Raw genomic sequence first — 26,513 nt, forward strand, 5'->3', positions numbered from 1 at the left:
ATATGCCTAGGGTCTAGATGAAAGGAAAGGATTACTCACTCAAAATTAGAAGTTAAATTAATAAACTTAATATAGAACAAACCCTATTATATTTAAGATAAGAAATAGCCCAAAGCAACACCTAGGGATGTTAGACACTAATTATTTTTAAAATCACCCAATTATACATAATTTTATGCTAATCTAAGTGATGCCATTTTTCTTTTGGCATGTATAACTCAAATAGGAATGCCCCAATAATGATATATAAAAGCCCAAAGAAATTATCAGTGCATGATATTCTGTTCTCTTGGGACGTTACAGTTTTGCATAGACAAGGTGAACATTTCTCAAAACACCATGTCTCTCCAATTTTCTAATGGATCCAGGCATGTTTGCTTAAGGTCTGGAGCTGGATCTGTCAGACCCCTCAATGGAGGTGCAGGCTTTGCAGGCAGCGGTGCATGTGGTGGCTCTGTTGCTGGAAGTGAATTTTCCTGTGCCTTGGGAGGGGGCTTGGGCAGTGTTCCTGGTGGGAGCCATGCTGGTGGTGCCCTTGGAAATGCTGCTTGTATTGGCTTTGCTGGAAGCGAAGGGGGACTCCTCTCTGGAAATGAGAAGGTGACCATGCAAAATCTTAATGACCGCTTGGCATCCTACCTGGATAATGTGCGAGCTCTGGAGGAGGCAAATGCTGAATTAGAGAGAAAAATCAAGGGTTGGTATGAAAAATACGGACCTGGATCTTGCCGTGGACTTGATCATGACTATAGCAGATATCACCTAACAATTGAGGATCTTAAGAATAAGGTGAGAAATCACAGATTTGGAACTAACCCAAGTATTTAAAACTAAGAAATACCTAACAAAAGACATACAATAAGAAATGCTTGATGACTGTTATCTGTAACTTGTATTTATTTATTTAGATAAACAATTCTTCCTACTATTCAAAAATGGGCCCTTTGATTCATGAATTTTAATGTAGTTAAAATGTTATTAGTTCCATTGTTTATGTTGAAGTACATTCATAGGCATATGAATAAAAAAGTATTGTAGTTCTAAAGTTAGGTGAATATATGAGAATAAATAAAACCATGTCTTTAATTTTTAAAAGTTAAACTTGAAACATTTTGATTATTACATAAGGAGGTGAAATTTTTATGCAAAAACTTGAGTAACCTTTTTCATTTCCTGAAATAATGAATCACATAAAAGCATACTTACTTGTTGTGTTCTCTGTTTTGGTTTATTCTAGATTATCTCCTCCACTACTACTAATGCTAATGTCATTCTGCAGATTGATAATGCCAGACTGGCTGCTGATGATTTCAGGCTAAAGTAAGTGACAGAAGAAAATCCTGCTCTAGAAAAAAGTTTCTATTTATTTAATTTGTTAAATAAAATTTCTATTTCATCCCAAGTAGAATGAACTATCACCTAAAAGATAAAAGGAAGCAAAGGATTTGTATTATAATGTTACAATCAACTTATACATAGTTATTATATTCCTGGGACAAAATATCAATATATTTCTCTGCCTGCCTAGAATACTGCCAAGCACAAAGTAGATGCTCAGTAAATCATTAGTCAACTAAGGAAAAACATTAACTAAAATAAAATTCCAAAATGGTGTATTTTTATTTAACTAGGTTATGCTATTGGAATTTGTGTGATGAAATAACTTCCAATTATCCTGTACAGAATTGAGTGGGGGTAATGGAGGAGCGCTTTCTTCATATATTTTTATACTATTTACAGTCCTAATTCAATTTCTAATTTTCAGTTTAAAGCAATTGGGATTGAATATTTCTGTTTCTTGAGGTAGTCTTACTGGCACTGAAATTCACTTAAATGCCCCGCAAGGTATGAAAATGAGCTCACCCTTCACCAAAACGTAGAGGCCGACATCAACGGATTACGGCGAGTCCTGGACGAGCTGACGCTCTGCAGGACCGACCAGGAGCTGCAGTATGAGTCTCTGAGTGAGGAGATGACATATCTCAAAAAGAACCACGAAGAGGTAGGAGAAGCTTTACCTGTAGTCCAGTCACAACTCTGTACATTTTAAATACTGGGCACGGGTTGGGGGTTAACATCACAATAGTAATTCAGGTTCATTGTTATAATTTGCCAACGGATACAGACAGATTAGTCTAATAATACTACCTACTACGAGGGGATGTTAAAAGCCTTCAATGAATTAATACATATCACACGCTCAGAACAGTGCCTGGCCTATAATAATCACTCAATAAATGACAGCGGTCATCCCTAGGATGAATGCCTATGAGGGCCAGGATTTCAGGATTTTTTCTACTGTTCTATTCCCATCAACCTGACATTTAGTCAGTAACTATATGTTGAGTAACTCTCTGGTCTTTAAATCCCTTTCTCATTTAAAAGAATAAATTACTTCTCTTGGGGTGCTATGACTGTTTTTGGTGGTGGTGGTAATTTTAATTAACAGGTCCCTAATTTTTTTTTTGTTTGTTTTCTTTTGTTTTGTTTTGAGACAGAGTCTCGCTCTGTCGCCAGGCTGGAGTGCAGTGGCGCAATCTCAGCTCACTGCAACCTCCACCTCCCAGGTTCAAGCAATTCTCCTGCCTCAGCCTCTGGAGTAGCTGGGACTACAGGCGCACACCACCACGCCTGGCTAATTTTCGTATTTTTAGTAGAGATGGGTTTTCGCCATGTTGGCCAGGCTGGTCTGGAACTCTTGACTTCAAGTGATCTGCCCGCCTCAGCCTCCCAAAGTGCTGGGATTACAGGAGTGAGCCACCGCGCCCGGTCAACAGTTCACTAATTAAATAGATGATTGGCATGAATATGGACCGAATATGTCAATTAAAAAATTGTGTGCCATAAATTATACACCTGACCACAAACTTTGAGACATAAAGTAACACGTTTGAGAACTTCTCAGACTGAGTGTGAACCTGCAATGCCCCTAAAGCCACACTCTTGCTTCCCTCCAGGAGATGAAGGCCCTGCAGTGCGCGGCTGGGGGCAACGTGAACGTGGAGATGAATGCGGCCCCGGGGGTAGACCTCGCGGTTTTGTTGAACAACATGCGAGCGGAGTACGAAGCCCTTGCAGAGCAGAACCGCAAGGACGCGGAGGCCTGGTTCAATGAGAAGGTGAGGTGGGCCCCGTCTCCCTGCTCACACCTCCCCGGGGGTGGGGACTCCGTGTGACCCTTTTTCCCGGCCCTACAGAGCGCCTCGCTGCAGCAGCAGATCTCCCACGACTCAGGCGCAGCCACTTCCGCCCGGAGCCAGCTCACCGAGATGAGGCGCACCCTGCAGACCCTGGAGATCCAGCTGCAGTCCCTGATGGCCACGGTAGGTGACAGCGAAGGTCAGCCTGGATCCTGTGATTCTAGAAAGCCTCCGAGAAACACTTCCCTCTGCCCTTCCTTCTTTTTTCCTATTATACCTTTGCCTGCAAATACTTAGCAGAGAGAGTGGAGGAGAGCAGGAAAAAACAGATCCATAGACACTCAAAAGAGAGCTTTTTCTTCCTCCTTGACATCACTGGGAGTTTCCTTCCTGGCTGATGCTTAGTGCTCATTTCATGAAAATAGACATTTCACATAGATCCTTTCTCAGGGTAATTCAGCTTAGGTCCGCAAAACAAACAGCAGCAATATTGCTGCACCAGAAAATTAGCCACAGGTCTACGATCAGGGGTGTGGGGCTAGCGTCACACAGGGCAGGGAGCCAGCATCACACCAGCATCTCCTGATACTGATGAAGACATATTAGAAGCCACATGTGGTTTCACCAGGCAGAGGAAGAGAGGGTACACACCTGAATGCCACATGGGCACTGTCAGGCTCTTCATCGCCACAGAGTCCAGGACGGAGGTCAAATCCCGGAGGGCACACCTGGGAGCCAGGCCTTCAGCCACTTGGGCACATACCACCAGCTCCTGGCTTATTTCAAAGGTCAGCATGGCGTCAACCCAGGATTAAAAATGGCTTCCCTTCTAGAGTGTGAGCTGGCAGTGCCCAAAAGGCTCGACTTTGAGAATTACGGCATGCACATGGCCTAAGGACTCCCTTCCTCATAAGAGGTTTCGTGCCCCCCGAGGACACCAGGTTGTAACACAAAGAAGAGAGCAGCTGTTACCCAAGTGAGTGCAGTGAGCCAAAAAGGAAAAGATGACTCAAAACAACGGGAGATTCTTTTGATTTAGCCGCCCTCTAAAGGTGTGTGCTTTCTCCCTATATCGGATTTAGATGGGAGACTTGTTTTTACACTGACTGGCCCCTAACTTAACCAGGATGGCCTTCTTCTCCTCTCCCTCATCACTGCTGCTAGCAGGTACCCGAGACACCCCTGCCACTGTGGGCTCCTGGAACCTTCCTTTCTTCTCCATTTCCCTTCTTCCCTGAACTAGATCCCTGAGGACTCTGTTCCTGCTGCAGGAGCTGTGTGAGTGAATCCTCCCTCTATTTCTGAGCTACGCTGATGGAAATACATTTTCGAGTCCCCAGACCAGAACTGTGAGCATTTTCACATAGAAACAAGGATGTTATAAAGTAGTTAGAGTCTGTGCAGCCAGTGGTACTATAATTTGGGCTCACAGGATAATCCACACATAAAAAGCCCACTTAACACAGGACATAACTGAATTCTAGAATAATGGGAGCATAGTACCTAACTTACATCCCCGAGGCCCTGTTGTCTTATGATGAATTCTAAGCTTAATCTCCTAGAGTTAGAACACAAGTCATTTGTAAGTTGGGAGTTGTCTAAATACACAAATGTTCACATGTTTGCTTCCTGTGATGTACAAACTTTCAAGTTCATCCTGTTCTCCTCCCTCTTTGACAAGCCAGCCTTCACAGTGGAAGACTGTGAAGTAGAGATGCTGTCCTCTCTGACTTATGAGTATATTAGCAATCATAAAAAGGAATACCCTAGGAGGACGCATTACCAGGGAAATTAAAGTTTTGAGCTGCCGAGCACACGCCTCACTGGCGTCTTGCTACCTGTTGCCTTACTCTCCGCATTACCATCCTGATCTCCTTCCACTTACGTGCTCCTGGAGAGCCCAGCACCCTCCATGTAACACGTCTGTTTGCCTAAGTCAGTAGCTCTAAGTCAGTGTTAGGTTCTCAGCCCCATTAGACCCAATGTCTGCCTGTTAAGACAAATATTGTGTAATTCCTTCTTTGCAATGCTAGAATGAAGTCACTAGGTAATAGATTTAGAAATATACAAAATTATTTTTTAAAGTATAATACCATAAATGCAATAAAAAGGCAAGTATTTTAAGATAAAATGTATTTACTAGGTAAATACTTGGGCCTAACTACCCTAGAAAATGTAATGAAAGAGGCAGAGCCTTGCATCTTCTCTTAATAAATCTTTCATTTTCAACCATGTAAGATCAGAAGTTCCTCCACACAGGAAAAGGAAAATGAAAGAGTGGAAGTTGGGGTGGACACTTGGATAATAACTAATATCAAGAGAAGTAATAATTGCCCAGACATATTTATCTATAATAAGGGAAAGAGGAAAATTACCTTAATTAAAGGAGGCAGCAGGTGCCAAGACAAATTACAGACTGTAGAAGTAGCAAAGAGGAAGTATGATATTCATAAGAGTAGTGTCGAAATAATGACCTGTATTGTGTTATGAGATATAGCTCTTGCCTTGAAATCTCACATCTGTTAAGGCACTCATTCAATCTCAGGTACCTTAATAAAAGACCTTTGATAGAGGCTAGAAAATCAAGGATGGATTAGAGAAAAAAAAAAAGCAGTAGCACAAAAGGCCATGGAACACTAGCGGAGTGGATCTGCGGGGACAGTAGCAGAGTAAGATGGAAACAACAGGTAACCCTGAAATAAATATATAATTTCAAAATACAAGTTTTCCCATATCGATTTTTTATTCTGCTACCCTTAAAAGGTGCTTTAATATATCAGTTGGTTTTAATAGAAATATGACCTATATATCATCAATGTCCAGTGGAACATCAAAAGTCTTGTGGGAAAAGGGCCATTTATCCCAGGTCAGGATCCCACGTCCATCATGCCTGGCCCTCACTTCATAAATGCCAGCCTCCTTTCTTTCCCATTTGATTGTGACAAACCTCACAAATTTCCACAATTGCCCAGGGATCAATCCTGCTGATTACTGAGAAACAATGTTCTACTAGTCCTCAGAGTGTTTTCATCCCTTGCCACGGCTTCTTTGATGTCCTCAGAAACACTCCCTGGAGTGCTCCTTGACGGAGACCGAGAGCAACTACTGTACGCAGCTGGCGCAGATCCAGGCTCAGATCAGGGCCCTGGAGGAGCAGCTGCACCAGGTCAGAACCGAGACCGAGGGCCAGAAGCTGGAGTATGAGCATCTCCTCGATGTCAAGGTCCACTTGGAAAAAGAAATTGAGACCTACTGCCGCCTGATAGATGGAGATGGAAAGTAAGTAAAGCCATTTGAAAATCCAGTTTTTACCTCTTTTAAGCTACAAATGTGGGCTGCCCATTAGCCTTCCATACTTCCAAGCCTTTTCTTTTTCATTCCCACTGCAGAAAAGCATGTCCATCTCTTGTTTTTTTGGAAGAGAGTCATCTCTTCCAAATCCTGTACATCACAGTGTTCTCCTCTGCATTAGATGACTGGAAATGTTCCTGCAGCCATTCCCATCTGTTGTCCATGTTAATCACTGTGGGTTTCAAGATTCTCTCCACCTCCCACAAGCAGGCTTTATCCTTCTTTCAGTGCATACCTAATTTCACTGCTGCCCTGAAATAAATGTACTCTGTACAAACCACCTGGATCCATATATATATATGTATGTCCTTAAGTTTTAAATTCTTGGGTGTAAAAAAAAAATCAAATGGAAACAAGATTTATTTATATTCTCTCTTTAGATAACATTTAATTACTTTCAGCTCCTACACATAAAAATCTTGAGTTTCCTCTATAGAAAACTAAGACCTGTTTTTGGCATACAAATTTCATTCATTGAGTCAATGAATATTTCTGAAGTGATAGTAAGCAGAAATATAAAAGAATAAACTGTATTTCTTTTACAGTTCATGCTCCAAATCAAAGGGCTTTGGATCAGGAAGCCCTGGGAATTCATCTAAAGGTAATAAAATCTAGTTCTATTTCTTTTCTTTTCTTTTCTTTTTTTTAATTTTTTTTGAGACAGAGTCTCGCTCTGTTGCCCAGGCTGGAATGCAATGGTGCTATCTCGGCTCACTGCAACCTCCACCTCCTGGGTTCAAGTGATTCTCCTGCCCCAGCCTCTTGAGTAGCTGGGATTACAGGCACCCACCACCATGCCCAGCTAGTTTTTATATTTTTAATAGAGACGGAGTTTCACCATGTTGGCCAGGCTGGTCTCAAACTCCTGACCTCAGGTGATCTGCCCACCTCGGCCTCCCAAAGTGCTAGGATCACAAGCATGAGCCCTCTAGTTCTATTTCTATCACAGCAATACTTTTACATTAATGGCAGTCATACACTACAACTATAGTCAATATTTAAGTAGTTTTAGCTAAACTGTTCTGAATGGGAAGTATCAAGTGGCTAAAACTATCCCAAGCTGTTATTATAAATATATACTTACTCCCTCAATAAAAAAATATGCATAATATATTATATTGAACTAGCAGTGGAATTGTCATGTAATCTTTTTGGTTGAATATATGTATGCCTATGTTTTATTTCTAGATTTATCCAAAACCACACTGGTAAAGACAGTGGTTGAAGAGCTAGATCAACGTGGTAAAGTTCTTTCATCAAGGATTCACTCCATTGAAGAAAAGACATCTAAAATGACCAACGGCAAGACAGAACAAAGGGTTCCTTTCTAGCTGTCATTTTAGAGAAAAGAATAATTTGGGAAAGGATCCTGTACAATTGCATTATTCTAAATATCAGAGAGAATATACACACTTTTTACTTTTAAAGATACATTACTTAGCAAAAATACCTGTTTTCTTAGTTTTACAGGATATTGAGTGTTTGTTTCCAATAAATAAAAAAGTTGATGTGCATTCATTTCCATTCACTGATGACTAATAAATAATTATTTGTGATTTTTTCCTATGTCTAATTCATAGAGAAACACTTGTGGAATATATTTTAATTGCCTTTCACTGTTGTTTTAAATAATAGTCAATACCGCCACATGGCATTTGAATATGAAACATTCACTAGGCATAATCTTTAAATCACATCGTGTCTATGTGGGCAAATAATCAAAAACTTCAGAAATTCTCCTGTGACTGAAAAGTCTCACCACTAGATGACGCATTCCTGGTATTTTACCAAGAGCCTCTCTCAAACTCTTCTTTCCACAATACCCAGGATACCATTCCTTGTCTAAACAGGATAATCTCCGGAAAAATCCACAGCAATATGGCTTGTGTTAGTGACACTTTTCCTAGAACAGGGGTCAGAAGCTTCTTTTGTGAAGACCCAGATAGTAAATATTTTAGGCATGGCAGGCCGTAAAGTCTCTATTTCAACTACAAACCTCAGCCGTAGACAATAGATGAATGGATGAACATGACTGTGTTCCAATAAAACTTAATTCATTAATGCTGAAATTTGAACTGTAAATATTTTTACCTGTCATAGAATATTATTCTTCTTTTAACTTTTTTCGACCATTTAAAAATGTAAAGCCATTCCTAGCTCACAGTCTGTACAAAAACACATAGCAGGCCAAATTTAACCCACCAACACCTGTTCTCGAATGTGAAGCCCCATGAGGCTGATGAACATCATGATTCTTGTGATTATGACTATTTATACCTTTCTGGATCAAAATGTATGGTAGGAATTCCCAACAAATATTAAATTGCCTAAAAGGAAAGCAGCTCCTTTATTTCTCTGGTATATGGCCTGATTCCAGTGAAAATCTCCAGCAAGAGAAAGAATTCTATCTCACAATCCTCCAGTCACATGGGATTCAGAGAAGTGGCAAAGAATGAGATATTTACAAAATCTTCATCCAAAAGCCATCAGATGAAGCAAATACTAGAAATCCACAGAGAAATGATTTCCAAATGTACAATATTCAGGGCCAGCTACATAATTTTCAGGACCTAGTGCCAAATGAAAACATGGGATTCCTTGTTCAACAATCAGGAAAAATGTATCACCCAAAGGCACTAAAATATCAAGCTGTTTCCTTGCATCTGCATTTATGTTTTCAATTTGTCCTGGATTTTGTTGTTTTGATTTGGGGTTTTCTGTTGTTGTTGTTGTTGCTGTTTTGTTTCCTTTCTTTTTTTGCTTTTTTTTTTTTTTTTTGCTATTTAGTTTTGTTCTAAGTAAAGTGTATTAGTCCATTCTCACACTGCTATAAAACAACTACCTGAGACTGGGTAATTTATAAAGAAGAGGTTTAATTGACTCATAGTTCCATATGGCTGGGGAGGCCTCAGTAAACTTGTAGTCATGGCAGAAGGTGAAGGGAAGCAAAGACCTTCTTCACATAGTGGCGGGAAAGGGAGAGTGTATGAGGGCGCAGGAAAAACTACCATTTATAAAACCATCAGATCTCGTGAGAATTCACACTATCTCAGAGAACACCAGGGGGAAACCACCCCCATAATCCAATCACTTCCCTCTCTTGACACATGGGGATTACAATTCAAGGTGAGATTTGGGTGGAGGTACAGAGCCAAACCATATCATAATGAAAAATTAAAGTTCTAAATTATTGGCATACATGTTACCATGAGTTTTTATATTGTGCCATGCCAGTTTGAAATCCAAGCAAAAGAACATTTAACTTGTATACAGAATCCCCAAAATCACACAATTCATAATTTGTAGCTCATACATGCATATGTACTTTCTTCCTACTAAAACAGTGAAAACACTGCACAAAACAAACTCAATTGTTTTTATTTCACTTCTGTATATACCCACCTTCTACCAGCATTCTCTACCTTTGGTTTACCAATGAGTAAAAAGACTGAAAGGAAAAGGAACTATGGATTGTTTGATCTTTCTATGTCATCATTTTCCGCTTATGCAGTTGGCAACACAGGCAAGCAGGAAAGCAGCAGAAAAAACTACATGATAGGCTGGGCGCAGTGGCTCATTCTTGTAATCCCAACACTTTGGGAGTCCAAGGCGGTTGGATCACCTGAGGTCAGGAGTTCGAGACCAGCCTGGCCAACAGGGAGAAACCCCATCTCTACTAAAAATACAAAAATTAGCTGGGCTTGGTGGCACACCCCTGTAATCCCAGCTACTCAGGAGGCTGAGGCACGAGAATCACTTGAACCCGGGAGGTGGCGGTTGCAGTGAGCCGAGATGGCACCACTGCACTCCAGCCTGGGTGACAGAGCAAGACTCTGTTTCAAAAAAAAAAAAAAGTATATGATAGGGTTCCTTGGTCATTCATATTTTTTAGAAGACCAATGCCTTCTTTCTATACTCAGAGAGCAAGTTCTGGTTTGAATGGAAAGCCTGGCTTCTTGGGTTTGATAGAGATTGGGATTACTCAGTCAAAGACACAATATACTTACCTTGTACTTGCTTTGGGTTTTGTTAGACTCCTGCACCTTGTGGATCCACCAGAATGTTGGGCACATGGGCATATGCCCCTGAGACAGTAAGGAGCACCTGCAGGCAAACATATCTGGCATACTTCTATGCTCACTTGTATGCCCCCATGGTCCCATCAGAATTCACTAACAAGAGACAGGTTAAAAGATAAAGTTCTGTTACCATCTTGAAACTAAGATTTTCAAGACAGTAACGGGAGAGCATTAATCCAAATGTGGTGCCTTTCTGAACATGAGACCTTGTGCAGCTGCACACACAGGCTTTATGCCTATGATGCCAGACCTGCTTATCAGGTATGCTCATGACACACTGATTTTTTTTTTAACTGTCTTCATGGTGGCCTGCTTTCCAAGGCAAGGCCCATTACAGCACAGAAAGTGCACACTACACTTTGTGGTGAGGGGACAGTTGACTTGAAAAGATAACTATAAATTCACCATTTCTTGCTGAAACAAATAAACCAGAATTCACTGTGTATCTATTCAGCAAAGGAATGGGATTAAAATTAAATTCTGGATAAGTTTCCTTTAAGTTCTGTTGAGTCCACAGGATGGGAGGAAACATCTTGTCCTCAGGCTTTTGGGTCTTAAATCTGTCCTTCCTTACTTGGCTTATAAAAACAGACTATGGCCTTTGGTTCACTGATTTTCCTTTGCTGGGCGGAATTCTAGGGCTCCTGAGTTCTTTACACATTCTGCTAATGATTGCCTGTTCTTCTCCAATCCTTGAAGCTTCATCCTGCTTTTTGCTGAATTGGGTTACTACACTGAAAGTACTTCCCAAAAATCAGTCTCCATCTGGAGGAAAAGGAAGGCAACCACTGTACTTGAGTGGTTGTTAAAGCAAAAACTACACGCTGCTATTCCTTCTTTTAACAAAAACCCAAGATTTATGGGAGCTTTTTGCAAGGGAAATAAATTGCCACTTGTTACTGGGTGTAGCAAATGTTTTGACATTTCTATTTTTCTTTCGATTTTTGTCATCATATAGGAATGTATAATCCATTGCCATATTTATAAAAATTTCCATCATAGGTTCTGAGTTTTACAACTGCTGGGACCCACGTTTTCTTCTAGTACTTTTAAGGTGATCATATGGTTTCTGTCATAGGACACTTTTATCTGCTACATATCATATTGAGTCATTGTCATTTCTGGTGAATAACTTCCTTGGGATATTTTCTGCTATTTAATATATTAATGAATTATATTTGCTAATATTTTATTTAAGATTATTTCCAGAATATGTCTTTCTTCTGGTGACTGATTTCCCCTAAATTTCTCATTTTCTGTGATTGTATCTTAGTTTAATTAGATTTTTGTCCTTTTATTTATAATCATTTCCTAAGGTTTGTCACCTCATTTCTAAGTTTTTTTCTAATTCTGGTTTATGGGAATTTTTTTCTTTTATCATTTTAGCTATTTTAAGTCACTTTGAAATGGTGGGTTGTATCTTACTCAGTTTTGTAGGCATGTCTTTCCAGTATGCTTTCATTTTCTATAGGGACACTATTCTGCTCCTCATCCTTATTATCTTGTATTAACATTTCATGGGATTTTACTTCAATCCTTTTCTTTTGCTTGGTTTCATTGCCAATTCATGTTCCTTAACTTCTAGACTGAAGTATCATTCCAGGCCGGGCGTGGCGGCTCACGCCTGTAGTCCCAACACTTTGGAAGGCCGAAGCAGGTGGGTCATTTGAGGTCAGGAGTTCGAGACCAGCCTGGCCAACATGGTGAAATCCCTTCTCCATTAAAAATACAAAAGTAGCTGGGCGTGGTGGTGAACGCCTGTAATCCCAGCTACTCAGGAGACTGAGGCAGGAGAATGACTTGAACCTGGGAGGCAGAAGTTGCAGTGAGCCAAGATCATGCCACTGCACTCCAGCCTGGGCAATAGAGTGAGACTCCGTCTCAAAAAATAATAATAATAAAGTATAATTCCAAATAGCTTTACTAACTTCACAGAGCTCCCTTTTCTCTTGTTTTTATCTAGGATTCAAAAATCCATTGGCTTGATTTCTGAAATTTCCTGTCTTTTTTTCCCTCCTCCACTTGTATCTAGACCTTCTGTTTCCTTCCTCTCTGTGACCCTCTCCTGAATAATTTTGATTCTTCCCCCAGCAGTTTCTCCTTGTCGTGGGCTGCTCTCCCAGGAGGGAACCATGGCTGGTCAGTTTTGAGAATTCACAGGATATAGGCCGTTCCGTTCCCTTCTGAATTCATGGAGGACCCTTAGTTTAGAGTTAAAGTTAGAACGATTTTCTAAGTAGTTTAACCCTGTTTTCTCCGTATCTTTATCTCTCCTGCCACTTTCTTATGCAATTAAAACTACCAAGAAATCATTTTCATCTATCCCTCTGAAGAGCTCACTTTCAGAATCTCCTGTCCTCCTATGCAACATTGGCTGTTTTTTAAGCCTGCTACCCAGCTGCCATGTGGGAACACTCACTCAGTGCGCTCACATTGGAACTCCGTTTCCAGGAACCTAAGTTTTCCTTTTTCATGTTTTTCTCTCTAGTGGCTTCCTGACAAAATGTGCAAAGGAGATAATTTTTTTGAGACCTTTCATGTCTGAAAAGATTTTTATTCCACCCTCACTTGTGGTTGTTAAAGTAGAGAATTTTGGTTCTCTACATAAGTCACAATTAGAAAAAAACTTAGAAATGAGGTGACAAACCTTAGGAAAGGATTAGAAATAAAAGGTTGGATATCATTTTGCGTTCACTATTTTTTTTTTTTTAAGAGACAGCATCTCGCTCTGTCAACCAGGCTGGAGTACAGTGGTGTGATCACAGCTCACTGCAACCTCCGCCTCCTGGGTTCGAGCAATTCTCTTGCCTCAGCCTCCCAAATAGCTGGGATTACAGGCACATACCACCATGGCCCAGCTAATTTTTGTATTTTTAGTAGAGACGGGGTTTCACCACATTGGCCAGGCTGGTCTTGAACTCCTGATCTCAAGTGATCCACCTCCCTCGGCCTCCCAGAGTGCTGGGATTACAGGCGTGAGCCACTGCGCCTGGCCTGGGTTCGTATTTTGAAAGCATTCTTCACTAGAATGATGGCTTTCCTAAAATTGAATGTGTTGGTTTTGCTCCTGACATTTTAAGTGTTTGTCGCCCCCGCCCCCAGCCATGGTTCTCTGAAAGATCCTGTGGATGTGCCTCACTGTGGTTGTTTTTCATTTATCATTCATGGTTCTTGGTGGTCTCTTTGAATTTAGAAGCTCAGTTGTTTAGTTCTGAGTAATATTTCAGAAAATGTTTATAAAATAATTTCTTCATGATTTCTCCCTTCTCTCTTTCCAGAAGACCTACTTGATGTTGTTCTTCTTTGACCAAGTCTCTCATTTTCTTTTTCTTTTTTTTTTTTTTCTTTTTTTTGAGATGGAGTGTTACTCTGTCGCCCAGGCTGGGGTGCAGTGGCGCGATCTCGGCTCACTGCAAGCTCCGCCTCCCGGGTTCACGCCATTCTCCTACCTCAGCCGCTGGAACTACAGGCGCCCGCCACCACCCCCGGCTAATATTTTTGTATTTTTAGTAGAGACAGGGTTTCACCGTGTTGACCAGGATGGTCTCGATCTCCTGACCTCGTGATCCGCCCACCTCGGCCTCCCAAAGTGCTGGAATTACAGGCGTCAGCCACCGCGCCCGGCCCAAGTCTCTCATTTTCTAATATTTTCTTTTATCTGTAAACAAAAGTTCTCTGAGAAGGAAATTCAAGGACAGAGACTTCATTCCAGCAAACAGCTAGCAAGCTGGTGAGACACAGCCTTTGGTGTAAAATGAAAATGTGTTCCAGAGAACAAAGGAAGGGAATTTGTCTTTTAGAGAAAGTTCCCACCCAGGTTCCCACTTAGGTCTGCTTATGCAAAATGCAGGATTGAAATTTACTTAGTTCTGGTTGGTTGATGTTTGCTTAGTTAGCTCTTATTAGTCAGGGCATGCAGACTTCTGATTGATCCATGTAGGTTACAGCCTATTGTTTGTTTCAGGTGGCATAAACTGGAAGCTATGAAAGTCCCAAAGTTAAGCAGATGTGCACATTTTCTGGGAACTCAGAGTAAATATGTGACCTGTAGTCAGCAAATGGTTGCTTGGTTTTAATTTGAATTTAGGCCCAGTTAGCTGCTCAGGACTCATCTTAAGAGGCTGGCTCTTTACGCCAGGCACGGTGGCTCACACCTGTAATCCCAGCACTTTGGGAGGCCGAGGCTGGCGGATCTCTTGAGGTCAGGCATTCGAGACCAATCTGGCCAACATGGTGAAACCCCATCTCTGCTAAAAATACAAAAATTAGCCAGGCATGGTGGCACGTGCTTGTAATCCCAGCTACTTGGGAGGCTGAGGCAGAATTACCTGAACCTGGGAGGTGGAGGTTGCAGTGAGCCAAGATCGTGCCACTGCACTCAAGCCTGGGTGACAGAGCAAGACTCAGTCTCAAAAAAAAAAAAAACAGAGAGAGAGAGAGACTGGCTCTTTCAAGGCTCACATATTTATCTTTTTATCTTTTTGTTCTAATTTTGGGGAGTTTTTTTTAAAATTTATTTTCCAATTCATCTATTGAAGTTTTCTTTTGGGACTTAGTTTTTAATTCTAAGAGGTCTTTTATGTGCTTCCTGTTCAATTTTAATGATGTTCTATCCATGTTTTAAATATGCAGTATTTTTGTTACTTCTGAAAGTAATAATTATAGGTAGTTTCTTTTTTAAAGTTTTCTTCAACGTTCTTCATTATCTCTGTTTCCTCTGAGTGCTATTTTTTGTTTGTTTGAGTCTCTGTCTTTCTTGTTGGAGTGTTTTTCAATGTATCATGATATTTTAAATTATGTTCGTTTTGAGTAAGACCTTAAACATTTGAAAGCTTTGTGTGAAGTGTCTGTGTTTCCTTCCAGAGTGGTTGTATGGTGAGCTCCCTTTTTGTGGAGAACACTCAAACAATTCTATCTGGAGGTATTTTCTCTGAGATTCTTCAGCTTCCTCAGAGAGACCCAACAATTCGGGCTGGCTACATAATTTACAAGGCCCAGTGCAAAGTGAAAATGTGAGGTCTCCTGTTGAAAAGTCAGAAAAAAAGTTCAGTTAGAAATATTAAAATAGGTCCGGCACGGTGGCTCAAGTCTATAATCCCAACACTTTGGGAGACCAAGGTGGGCGGTCTGAGGTCAGGAGTTTGAGACCAGCCTGGCCAACATGGTGGAACCCCGTCTCTACTAAAAATACAAAAATTAGCCGGGCATGGTGGCAGGCACCTGTAATCCCACCTACTTGGGAGGCTGAGGCAGGAGAATCACTTGAACTCGGGAGGCAGAGGTTGCAGTGAGCCAAGATGGCACCACTGCACTCCAGCCTGGGCGACAGAGCGAGACTCCATCTCAAAAAAAAAAAAAAAAGGAAATACTAAAACATAAATCCTTTTTCTTTTAAAAAGTCTTATTATTTATAACATGTAATGAGGTAACGGGGACACATATATAACAGCATAAACTACAAACAGCAAAGAAATAATGTTTTGGTGTCATAATTTTATGTAAAACAATAAACCATAATACTTTAATAATGTATTAAATTGATTGACAAATCTTTCTGGCTTTTTTTCCCCAAGCTCATTTACTAAGTCATGAAAATTTATATTTTTGCCAACTTCATTTTCAATCTAGGTAATTGAAAGTGATGTCAATCATTCTTGGCAAATGCAAGATCTCAAATGATTTGTTATAATTTTTAGTCTGAAGAAGAAAACCACGTGGAAAGAATAACATGAACAAAGGCAAAGAGATGGGAAAGAGGGAACTAGTAAAACAGAACGGACAAGTCAGGGAGGGAAAATTTACATTAAGACAGCGAGGTGGCTCCTGCCTATAATCCCAGCACTTTGGGAGGCCAAGGTGGGAGGATCTGTCGAGCCCAGGCATTCAAGACCAGCCTGGACAACATGGCAAACCCCAGCTCTACAAAAAAATACACAGATTAGCCAGGCATGGTGGCTTGTGCCTGTAGTCCCAGATATTTGGTAGGCTGAGGTGGATCACTTGAGCCTGGGAGGTTGAGGCTGCAGTGAGCTGTGATCATGTCACTGCACTCCGGCCTGGGTGACAAAACGAGACCCTGTCAAAAAAAAAAAAGAGAGAGAGAGTCGTAAATACCAAGCACAAAACTATAAGAAATGACAAAGGTAGGGCACAGGAGCTATAAGTGGAAGAGAAAAGGGGAGCAACATGAGATGTAGAAAATTTCTCAGAAAGCAACTGTCTCAAACTCGATCAGACTCATCAGACTGAGGTTGTCAGTACTGAATGTAACCAAGAGGGTATAGGGGAAAAAATAAAAGAAATGATGATTAGAGATGTGCAGTGATGTCTGGGAGGTTAATTTCAGTAAAATAGCGGGACCACAATTCAGAAATAAGTTAAGAGGTGAAAAGTACAAGAAGCAATGCAGAAAAGTGCTATGGAAATGGACAGCCAATAGAAGGAATGCAGAAATATGAGCAATCTAGAGACAGAAAGGGAATATAGAGACCACAGTCTAGACCCTTCACTTTACAGATGTGGAAACTGAGGCCCGAGGAGGTGACCAATTCCTTTACTTAACCTGGTTAGCAATGGAACTTAGACAGAAAACCAGTACAGATGAAATGGTGATTCAGGAAGGATAAGGATCAAAGGAACACTTTCTGTCTCCAAAGAAGATTCCCTTTAATGCCTCAGTTTTCCTTTAGGACCTCCCCTCCTTCTTCTGGTACCATGGACACACAGTCTTGAAATTATTTTCAACATATCTGATAGAAAACTATAACTGTGATACTTCATTGCTGAAGAAAATGCAATGCTGATTTGAGCAAGGGAAAGAGAAATCTGTCTATCATACTTTTTTATTCTTATAGGTATTATGCATTCCTGAAGCCTGGAAGACAGGAAGAGTTACTCATAATAAATTTGAAATGCATCACTATAATAATCCTGATAATACTCCACCCTGTCCAACTCCAGAGATAACAAATAACCCCACGATAACTATCCACCTACAGAAATGGACACAGTATGGTAAAGCCATTCATTAAAAAAAAAAAATCACCCCATTATGGATAATTCACAATGAGCTGGCAAACATCATTTGGCTATGAGCAAAGCTCATCAAGAAACACCCTAATAATGTGTATATAAAGGCAAACCAAGCTGTTTGAGTAGGCCGTTCACCATCAGAGCATCACCGCAGAAACAAAGGCTCCAGCCTCCGGACACCATGTCTGTGCGCTTTTCTTCTACCTCCAGGAGACTTGGCTCTTGCGGGGGCACTGGCTCTGTGAGGCTCTCTAGTGGGGGAGCAGGCTTTGGGGCTGGAAACACATGTGGTGTGCCAGGCAATGCAAGTGGCTTCTCTTGTGCTTTTGGGGGCAGCTCATCTGCAGGAGGCTATGGCGGAGGTCTGGGCGGGGGAAGTGCTTCCTGTGCTGCCTTCACAGGGAATGAGCACGGCCTCCTCTCTGGCAATGAGAAGGTGACCATGCAGAACCTCAACGACCGCTTGGCCTCCTACCTGGAGAATGTTCGAGCCCTAGAGGAGGCCAACGCTGACTTGGAGCAGAAGATCAAGGGGTGGTATGAGAAATTTGGACCTGGTTCTTGCCGTGGCCTTGATCATGATTACAGCAGATATTTCCCAGTTATTGACGAACTTAAGAACCAGGTAAGAAACACCATGGCGCGAGTGTTAGCACTCCTGAGAGTGTTTAGCCACTCACAGATGCACAAATGTATAAGCTACCACAATATCAGGGCTTTGCCCTCAGCTTCTAAATTTTAGGAGTTCATTTTCAATATTAAAAATAATTTCTAATAAATTCTAATATTTGAACATGGCACGTCCATCATGTAGTATTAGGTATGTGTGTATGCTTTTGGTAATATTAAAATATCAAAAGCTGCCCAGTGTCTCCAGTTATATATTTATAGGCTTTCCCATAGAAAGAGCTTTTTTTAATGCTTGGGGTGGGAAATAAAAGAGACCATATCTGGCCGGGCACAGTAGTTCATGCCTGTAATCCCAGCACTTTGGGAGGCCAAGGCAGGTGGATCACTTGAGATTAGGTGTTCAAGACCAGCCTGGCCAACATGGTGAAACCCTGTTTCTACTAAAACTACAAAAATTAGCCGAGCGTGGTGGCACATGCCTGTAATCCCAGCTACTTGGGAGGCTGAGGCGGGAGAATCACTTGAATCTGGGAGGTGGAGGTTGCAGTGAGCCAAGATCGTGCCACTGCACTCCAGCCTGGGCAACAGAGCGAGACTCGGTCTCAAAATAAAAGACAGAGAGAGAGACCATACTTAAATTGCCCATCTTCAAAAGAATCGTCTGATTATTAGAGACAGATGCCAGAAATATTACTATAATTTCATGGGTAATTTTATTTCAAGGAACTTTGAAATGCATCTTAAATATTTCCTCAATCTTAACTAACTTTTCATTTGTCAGATAATTTCTGCAACTACCAGTAATGCCCATGTTGTCCTGCAAAATGATAATGCAAGACTAACAGCTGATGACTTCAGACTAAAGTAAGTAGAGCTGAAGATAAACAGGAAAAAAAAGTTGTCTAAGCATTTTTTCTCCTTTATTCTTCTAAGTTATTTGACGTTGTCTCAAGCCTTTGTTCTTGTTTATTCATGTATTTGTTTTAAACAAAATGCCTGTTAGAATGAGTAACTAGCTGAGCAACAAATTTTACTTGGGAAATTTGGGGACTAACAAAAACGAGTGTCAAAGTCATATGAGAAAGAATTTTGGCCATTCCCATTCTCTTGCTTCAGTGAAATGTATTTATTGCATGATAGATGACCTAACTGAAATGTGTCTTTTTTTTTTTTTTTTTTTTTTTTTGGAGATGGAGTCTCGCTCTGTCGCCCAGGCTGGAGTGCAGTGGCGCGATCTCGGCTCACTGCAAGCTCCGCCTCCCAGGTTCACGCCATTCTCCTGCCTCAGCCTCCCGAGTAGCTGGGACTACAGGCGCCCACCACCGCTCCCGGCTAATTTTTTTGTATTTTTTTAGTAGAGACGGGGTTTCACCGTGATCTCGATCTCCTGACCTCGTGATCCGCCCGCCTCTGCCTCCCAAAGTGCTGGGATTACAGGCGTGAGCCACCGCGCCCGGCCTGAAGTTTGAAGTATTATCTTAGTAGTTTTACCTCAAAGCTTAGTCTGAGTTGTATGATGATCTAAAAAGTGATGTGCCATGTCTAATGACTAATGATGAAAATTCCAAATACTTTTCTAAGGTTTGAAAACGAGCTAGCGCTTCACCAGAGCGTGGAGGCGGACATCAATGGTTTGCGAAGAGTCCTGGATGAGCTGACCTTGTGCAGAACGGACCTGGAGATCCAGCTGGAAACTCTCAGTGAGGAGCTCGCTTACCTCAAGAAGAATCATGACGAGGTAGAAGCTCCACCCGGCTGGCTCTCACAATCGCCTCCCTACCAAATTTTAAAACTAATTTCAGATGATAAATATAATATCTTAAATTAACATTCAAGAAGGAACCTGTCAGTTTCTCCATAAGGCTTAGATTGTTTGAGACGCTTCTATTCATTCTTCTCAAAAGAAACAAACCCCCCAAAAAGTTTCTAACCCTATAGGTCTTGTCCATCTGACTCCTTTAAAAATATTCAGGCCGGACGTGGTGGCTCATGCCTATTATCCCAACACTGTAGGAGACCCAGAATGGAGGATCGCTTGAGGCCAGGAGTTCGAGGCTGCAGTGAGCCATAATTGCACCACTGCATTTCAGCCTAGGCATCAGAGCGAGACCCTAACTCAAAAAATGCAATAAATAAAATATTCAGATCCTAATTCCGTTAAACAAATATCTTTCAGGAAATGAAAGCTCTTCAGTGCGCGGCTGGAGGCAACGTGAACGTGGAGATGAACGCGGCCCCCGGGGTAGACCTCACGGTTCTGCTGAACAATATGCGAGCTGAGTACGAAGCCCTCGCAGAGCAGAACCGCAGGGACGCGGAGGCCTGGTTCAACGAAAAGGTAAAACCACGCTTGGGTGCGCCCGGGCGCGGACTCAGCCCCAGCGCCCTAACGCGGCCCCTGCCGTTCCAGAGCGCCTCGCTGCAGCAGCAGATCTCTGACGACGCTGGCGCCACCACCTCAGCCCGGAATGAGCTTACCGAGATGAAACGCACTCTTCAAACCCTTGAGATTGAACTTCAGTCCCTCTTAGCAACGGTAAGCGAAAAGTTACAAAACAGATTTGCTTTAGAAATTGAGAAAAAAAAATCGAAGAGAATTTTCTTCCAACATAATTACATATTTTAGTTTTTAACCATTAATTACAGTGCTTGACATAAGACACATTTGCATTTTGCACATGACAATCCTCTTTGCCTACAAAGTATAGCTGGATGCCAATAATTATGAAATATTAGAAATTAGCAAATACAGTCAAGATACTGGAAAAGAAAATCGTTTTGACTTTGAATCTTCTATCGTAAGTCAAAATATCAAAAACCACTCATATGTGGAAGCTAAAAAAGTTGATCTCAGAAGTAGAGAGTGGGATAAGTGCTTACTAGAGCCTGGGAAGGGGATGGGGGGATAGGAAGAGGTTGGTTAAAGGATACAAAATTACAGAGAAATAGGAAGAATCAGTTCAAGTGTTCTATAGTACTGTAGAATGCCTACAGTTAAGAATAATTTATTCTATAATTTCAAACAGTTCAAGGAGAGGATTTTGAATGTTCCCAACACACACAAAAAAGATAAATGTTTGGGACCATGGATATGCTAATTGCCCTGATTCTATCACTACACATTGTGTGTTTTGAAATATAATTATGGAACCCCATAAATATATACAATTCTTATGTGTCCATTTAAAAAAAAAGAAAAAAAATCCTACTGCTTAAAGAGAGCAAAAATACATTTGCACCACTCCTAGCTTCATCTAGCATTCCTTTTGGCCACTCAATTAAGAGCACTTACAAGTTCCTTTGTAAATGGCATAGACAGAGGAAAAGTCGAGGCATGAAGGCTGACTATAAAACTAAACATGTGTAATGATAATCATAACTGCTTTCATTAAGGGTTTGCCCAGCACTTCCGCCCACATGTGAGTCCACAACAACCCCGGGGCATGGGCAGGGCAGACGTTATAACTCATGTCATTATTTCCAAAAGAGGACTCTGAGATTCGAAGAAGTTAAGCAATTCCCACAGTCCCACAGTTGGGTATGAAGGAATCCAGAAGTTCTCTCCAAATTTTCTAACTCCCAAGTATATACTTTTCCCACTATGGCTAGTAAACCACCAGAGTTTATCCACAGATGAGGCTATGAATGTATATAAAATCAAGACTTTATATAAAAAATACTTGCAGGTGAAAGGATAAGACACTCTTATCTTCATTCCATGTAAAATTGCAGTGAGTGTTCCCTCTGAGTATCTCTGTAAACCCATTCAGATTCACAAGCCAATGAATTGAACTACTGTATTTAAAGTCTAAGAAGGTAATTATTTTCTGTGGTTTATTCTACTCATGGAACGTTTATGCAGTTTACTGCAGGATGACTTTTTAATAGAAGAGCTACAATCCTCATGAGACAAGACTGTCACATGGCTAGAAATGAGTAGCAAAGTATAGGCGGACTTCTAGTTGTGGGTAAAGTAGCAAATTGTGCCAAACTCTACAAGCACAGGCTATATTGGTGCAGGGGAGGGATCTTTCAGTCTATGCCCTATGAAGAGACAATTTCATCTTTTTTAGCACACCTGGGCATCTGAGGGACATTCAGCACCAGCTGTGTCATTTTCAAATAGAAAAGTAGTAGGACATTTAATAAAGGCAACAATTAATATTGAACAAGTGGAATCTTTTGGGTAAATATAATTATTTGCATGATGTAAGGATAATTCTCTTAATTATCTCTTAAATGCTTTGGCTTATTCTAAAACACTGTGACCTTTTCTATTAAACCATGTCTTACCAAACTACAGAAACACTCCCTGGAGTGCTCCTTGACAGAGACCGAGAGCAACTACTGTGCACAGCTGGCACAGATCCAGGCTCAGATCGGGGCCCTGGAGGAGCAGCTGCACCAGGTCAGAACCGAGACCGAGGGCCAGAAGCTCGAGTATGAGCAGCTCCTTGACATCAAGGTCCACCTGGAAAAAGAAATTGAGACCTACTGCCTCCTGATAGATGGAGAAGATGGGTCAGTATTGCCGCCATTGAGAAAACAATTCATTTTTAAGGTTACTAAAGATGATTTGAAATCAAGTACAAAATATCTATGATCTAGATCACGCATAGATAATACTCTTTTAGTGTTATTTCAGAATGCAGTGAATTCCCACCTTAAATCATTATTTTTCAGTTTCCTCAGTAAAACAGAATGAAATAATTAATATAAGCGCTCTATACTTTTACAGCTCCTGTTCTAAATCAAAAGGCTATGGAGGCCCAGGAAATCAAACAAAAGGTAAACAAAAGCTGTGTTAGGCATTCAGTGTTTATTTGTATGTGTTTCAAATGATGTTTTATTTCCTATTTATGAATTTGATAAATTCTAAACAGTTTATATGTGGCATTTTAGATTCATCTAAAACCACCATTGTCAAAACAGTTGTTGAAGAAATAGATCCTCGTGGCAAAGTTCTCTCATCCAGAGTTCACACCGTGGAAGAGAAATCCACCAAAGTCAACAACAAGAATGAACAGAGGGTGTCTTCCTGAACTCCAGCCTCTGAGACAGAATGGCCCCCAAATTAAAATACCAAAATGAAGCTAGTTTCCTAAATAAGGGTCCCCTTATTTTTCTGCTTTTCTTCCAATGAATTAAGACAAGTTATTTTTAGAATAGTACCATTTCTTTGGCTTTTTCTCTATGGTGGTGTTTCAATAAAAGTTCTTCCTGTTGCAAGTCATCTTCCCTGGTTCTAGCCAATCTTTGCATTTTAGATGTACCCTCCCAAATGGGAGCTGAATTCTGTCTTTAATTTCTTCTGTTTAATTCAACAGTCTTCACAAGTTGGAAGTAAGTTTAATGTGAAAACTAGTTGGAGTCTTTTTGACTTCTCTGCAAAATTTTGTCTCCTTTGTCTCAGTACGAAAAGTACTTACTGAGAACACACTATGTGCCAGATAACGAGGATAAAACAGTTAATAAGATCCAGTCCCTGAAGTCAATATGCTCATAGACGTAGAAGTAAGAAACTGAAGAATCAGAAACAAACTTAAACATAAAGGAAAGGCTATAAGTAATGATATTTGAAGGTAGAAGGGGAAAAAGAGAGCTGTGAGGACAAGGGTAAGAGGAGAATTCCAGCAGGCATCTAATTCATAATCTTGATCACTCCACCATAACGGTAGGAATTCACAAGTTCTCTCCTTCGTTTTTGCCATCCAAGACTGCAGAGCCATGTGGCTCTCAAGTCAAAGGTAACTTTTAGTGCAATAATTTCAGCACCTACCATTAATGAATCTATTTCAAGGCTGGGAGTGGGAGGAGGTTAAACTCAGCAGAAAACCCTCCAGAGGTTTATTTGTGGGTGAGAGATTTGGCTCCCCCTCACCAATCCCGTAACAGAAACAGCCTGTTTTTCTCTGGAACCAGTGTCCTATTACTGAACTCTGTAGAATTGGCTCAGCAGAGTTGAAACACAGTCACTTTCAAGCTGTCTTTCCTCCTCTTTTTCCCACACGCATGTAATAATACCTAAGCGAATGTAAGGCAGATACCCTCTCACTTAACTTTTTAATTAACCTGTCCTCACATCATATACCCTCATATCAAAATTAGGAAAAGGAAACATCCTACCGCGTAAGAGTTGAAAAGTTACATTCACGCAAAAACCTGTGCACAGATGTTTATAACAGCTTTATTCGTAATTGCCAAAACTTGGAAGCAACCAAGATGTCCTCTTGGTTGACGAATGGATAAATAACTGTGGTACCTCTAGACAACAAAATATTATTTAGTGCTAAAAAGCTATAAGCTATCAAGTCATGAAAAGACACAGAGGAACCTTAAATGTATATTACTAAGTGAAAGAAGCCAATCTGAAAAGGCTACATACTGTATGACCCCAACTATATGACATTCTGTACAACGCGAAACTATGGAGATAGTAAAAAGATAATTGGCTGCCAGAAACTGGAGGGGAGGGATGCACAGGCAGAACACAGAGGATTTTTAAGGCTGTGAAAATACTCTGGATAATACCATAAGAACGGATACGTGTCATTATACATTTTCCAAACCCGTAGAATGTACAACACTAAGAGTAAACGGTAATACTAAAAAGTCTTTAATTTTTTTTTTTTTTTTTTTTTTTTTTGAGACAGTCTCGCTCTGTCGCCCAGGCTGGAGTGCAGTGGCGCCATCTTGGCTCACTGCAAGCTCCACCTCCTGGGTTCAAGCCATTCTCCTGCCTCAGCCTCCCGAGTAGCTGGGACTACAGGCGCCTGCCATCACGCCCGTCTAATTTTTTTGTATTTTCAGTAGAGACGGGGTTTCACCGTGTTAGCCAGGATGGTCTCGATTTCCTGACCTCGTGATCCACCTGCCTCGGCCTCCCAAAGTGCTGGGATTACAGGCGTGAGACACCGAATACTTAGCTCAGATTTCACAGTATTTGAAACGCCTGACCACCAACTCACCATAACTCAGGAAATAAATTCTTTCTGCTAAAACCAGGCCGATATTCAAAACCTTTAAATATGACTTCCAGGAAAGAGTCAATAATAGTTGATAACCAGCACTTACTAGGTGCTAGACTCTGTTCTAAGCATCATTTATTCCTCACAACAACCCTATGAGGTAGGTACTGTTATCGTCCTCGTTTTACAGATAAGGAAACTGAGGCAGAGACTGGTTGAGTAATTTGCCCAAGATCACACAGTAATAACATGAAGTGCTGAAATACGTAAACCACACAGAGTAGCTCAGAGTCTGATGCTTCACCACGACATAATACCATGCTAGTGAGAACTTTATGACTCCACCTTCCCTATAACAAGAGAAGGGATAAAGAAACTACGTGCATGCTCACTCCAGTCGGTCTGAGATTAGCAGAGACATCAGTATCTCCTTCTTCCCAAAACAAACCAGGGAAGCCATTTTGTGGGCGGACTTAGTATACCAGAATCTGATTCTCAGGAAAAAAAAAACAAAAAACAAAACCAAAAATTAGGAATCTAGTGACAAAACAAACCTCATTCAAGTTCAAGAAAAATGGTTATCTAACAGAAATATAGAATGTGAATTTTAAACAACAGCGTACTTGAAACTAAACAATTAATGTATCAGGGGAAAATTAGCATATGGTCATTAGAATAAGATGATGTAATGAAAAACTTTATCCTGAAATAAGGAGACAGCAACAGTGCATAAAGCTTAATTCGATTCATTTTGAATATCTAAAATACGTATGCACATCATGTAATGTTCTACTACCTAGTAGATTATCAAGAAATGATCTATTATGTACATCCATTCTTGCCATGGATAAAATAATCAATCCCGGGGAAGAAATGTATAGACTGAAGTGGTCCAGAGAATTTGTTAAATCTATCTCCACTTCCAGAAAGAACTAGAGTATACCTAAATTTTTAAAATAAGTATTAGTTTAGAGGAAAATCTATGATTAAAATAATTTAAAAGACCTACTCACATGAGTAAATAGGCGACAACATTTCAAGAAGGAGTTAAGCATCATATATTCCAGTCCTGCGTTGATATAGAAATGCTTTGTAATCTGTGTGGCCACTTAGCTTCAGAGACAACTCATCTCCAAAATAGTCCTAATAATATGTGTTTAACTTGTTTCACAAAAGATAATTTGTATTTATAAAGTATCTAGAGATAAATAGATTATGTTAATAATACTTTGAAATTTCATAATAACTCACCTAAGAAACTCAAGCCTTATAAACCATTAAACTGACAATATTCTCTGTTTTTCTTGTTTTAT

At 40.7% G+C, this 26,513-nt stretch overlaps 2 protein-coding genes across 2 annotated transcripts; both read left to right on the plus strand.

Annotated features, from left to right (window-relative positions):
- The first annotated feature begins 273 nt into the window (after positions 1-273).
- On the plus strand, positions 274-8,561 carry KRT28 (keratin 28). The gene is made up of 8 exons (XM_004041782.4): positions 274-789; positions 1,238-1,320; positions 1,846-2,002; positions 2,958-3,119; positions 3,198-3,323; positions 6,202-6,419; positions 7,037-7,092; positions 7,680-8,561. Exons 1-8 carry the CDS (start codon positions 274-276, stop codon positions 7,820-7,822), a joined length of 1,461 nt encoding a protein of 486 aa, XP_004041830.1. The 3' UTR covers positions 7,823-8,561.
- A 9,165-nt stretch (positions 8,562-17,726) lies between these two features.
- Positions 17,727-23,465, plus strand: KRT27 (keratin 27). The gene is made up of 8 exons (XM_004041781.3): positions 17,727-18,227; positions 19,014-19,096; positions 19,814-19,970; positions 20,409-20,570; positions 20,643-20,768; positions 22,536-22,753; positions 22,971-23,020; positions 23,135-23,465. The coding sequence occupies exons 1-8, from the start codon at positions 17,784-17,786 to the stop codon at positions 23,272-23,274; spliced, it is 1,380 nt and encodes a 459-aa protein (XP_004041829.1). The 5' UTR covers positions 17,727-17,783; the 3' UTR covers positions 23,275-23,465.
- The last annotated feature ends 3,048 nt before the right edge of the window (positions 23,466-26,513 follow it).

The sequence above is a fragment of the Gorilla gorilla genome, chromosome 4 (genome assembly GCF_029281585.2).
Source record: "Gorilla gorilla gorilla isolate KB3781 chromosome 4, NHGRI_mGorGor1-v2.1_pri, whole genome shotgun sequence".
Taxonomy (NCBI): Eukaryota; Metazoa; Chordata; class Mammalia; order Primates; family Hominidae; genus Gorilla; species Gorilla gorilla.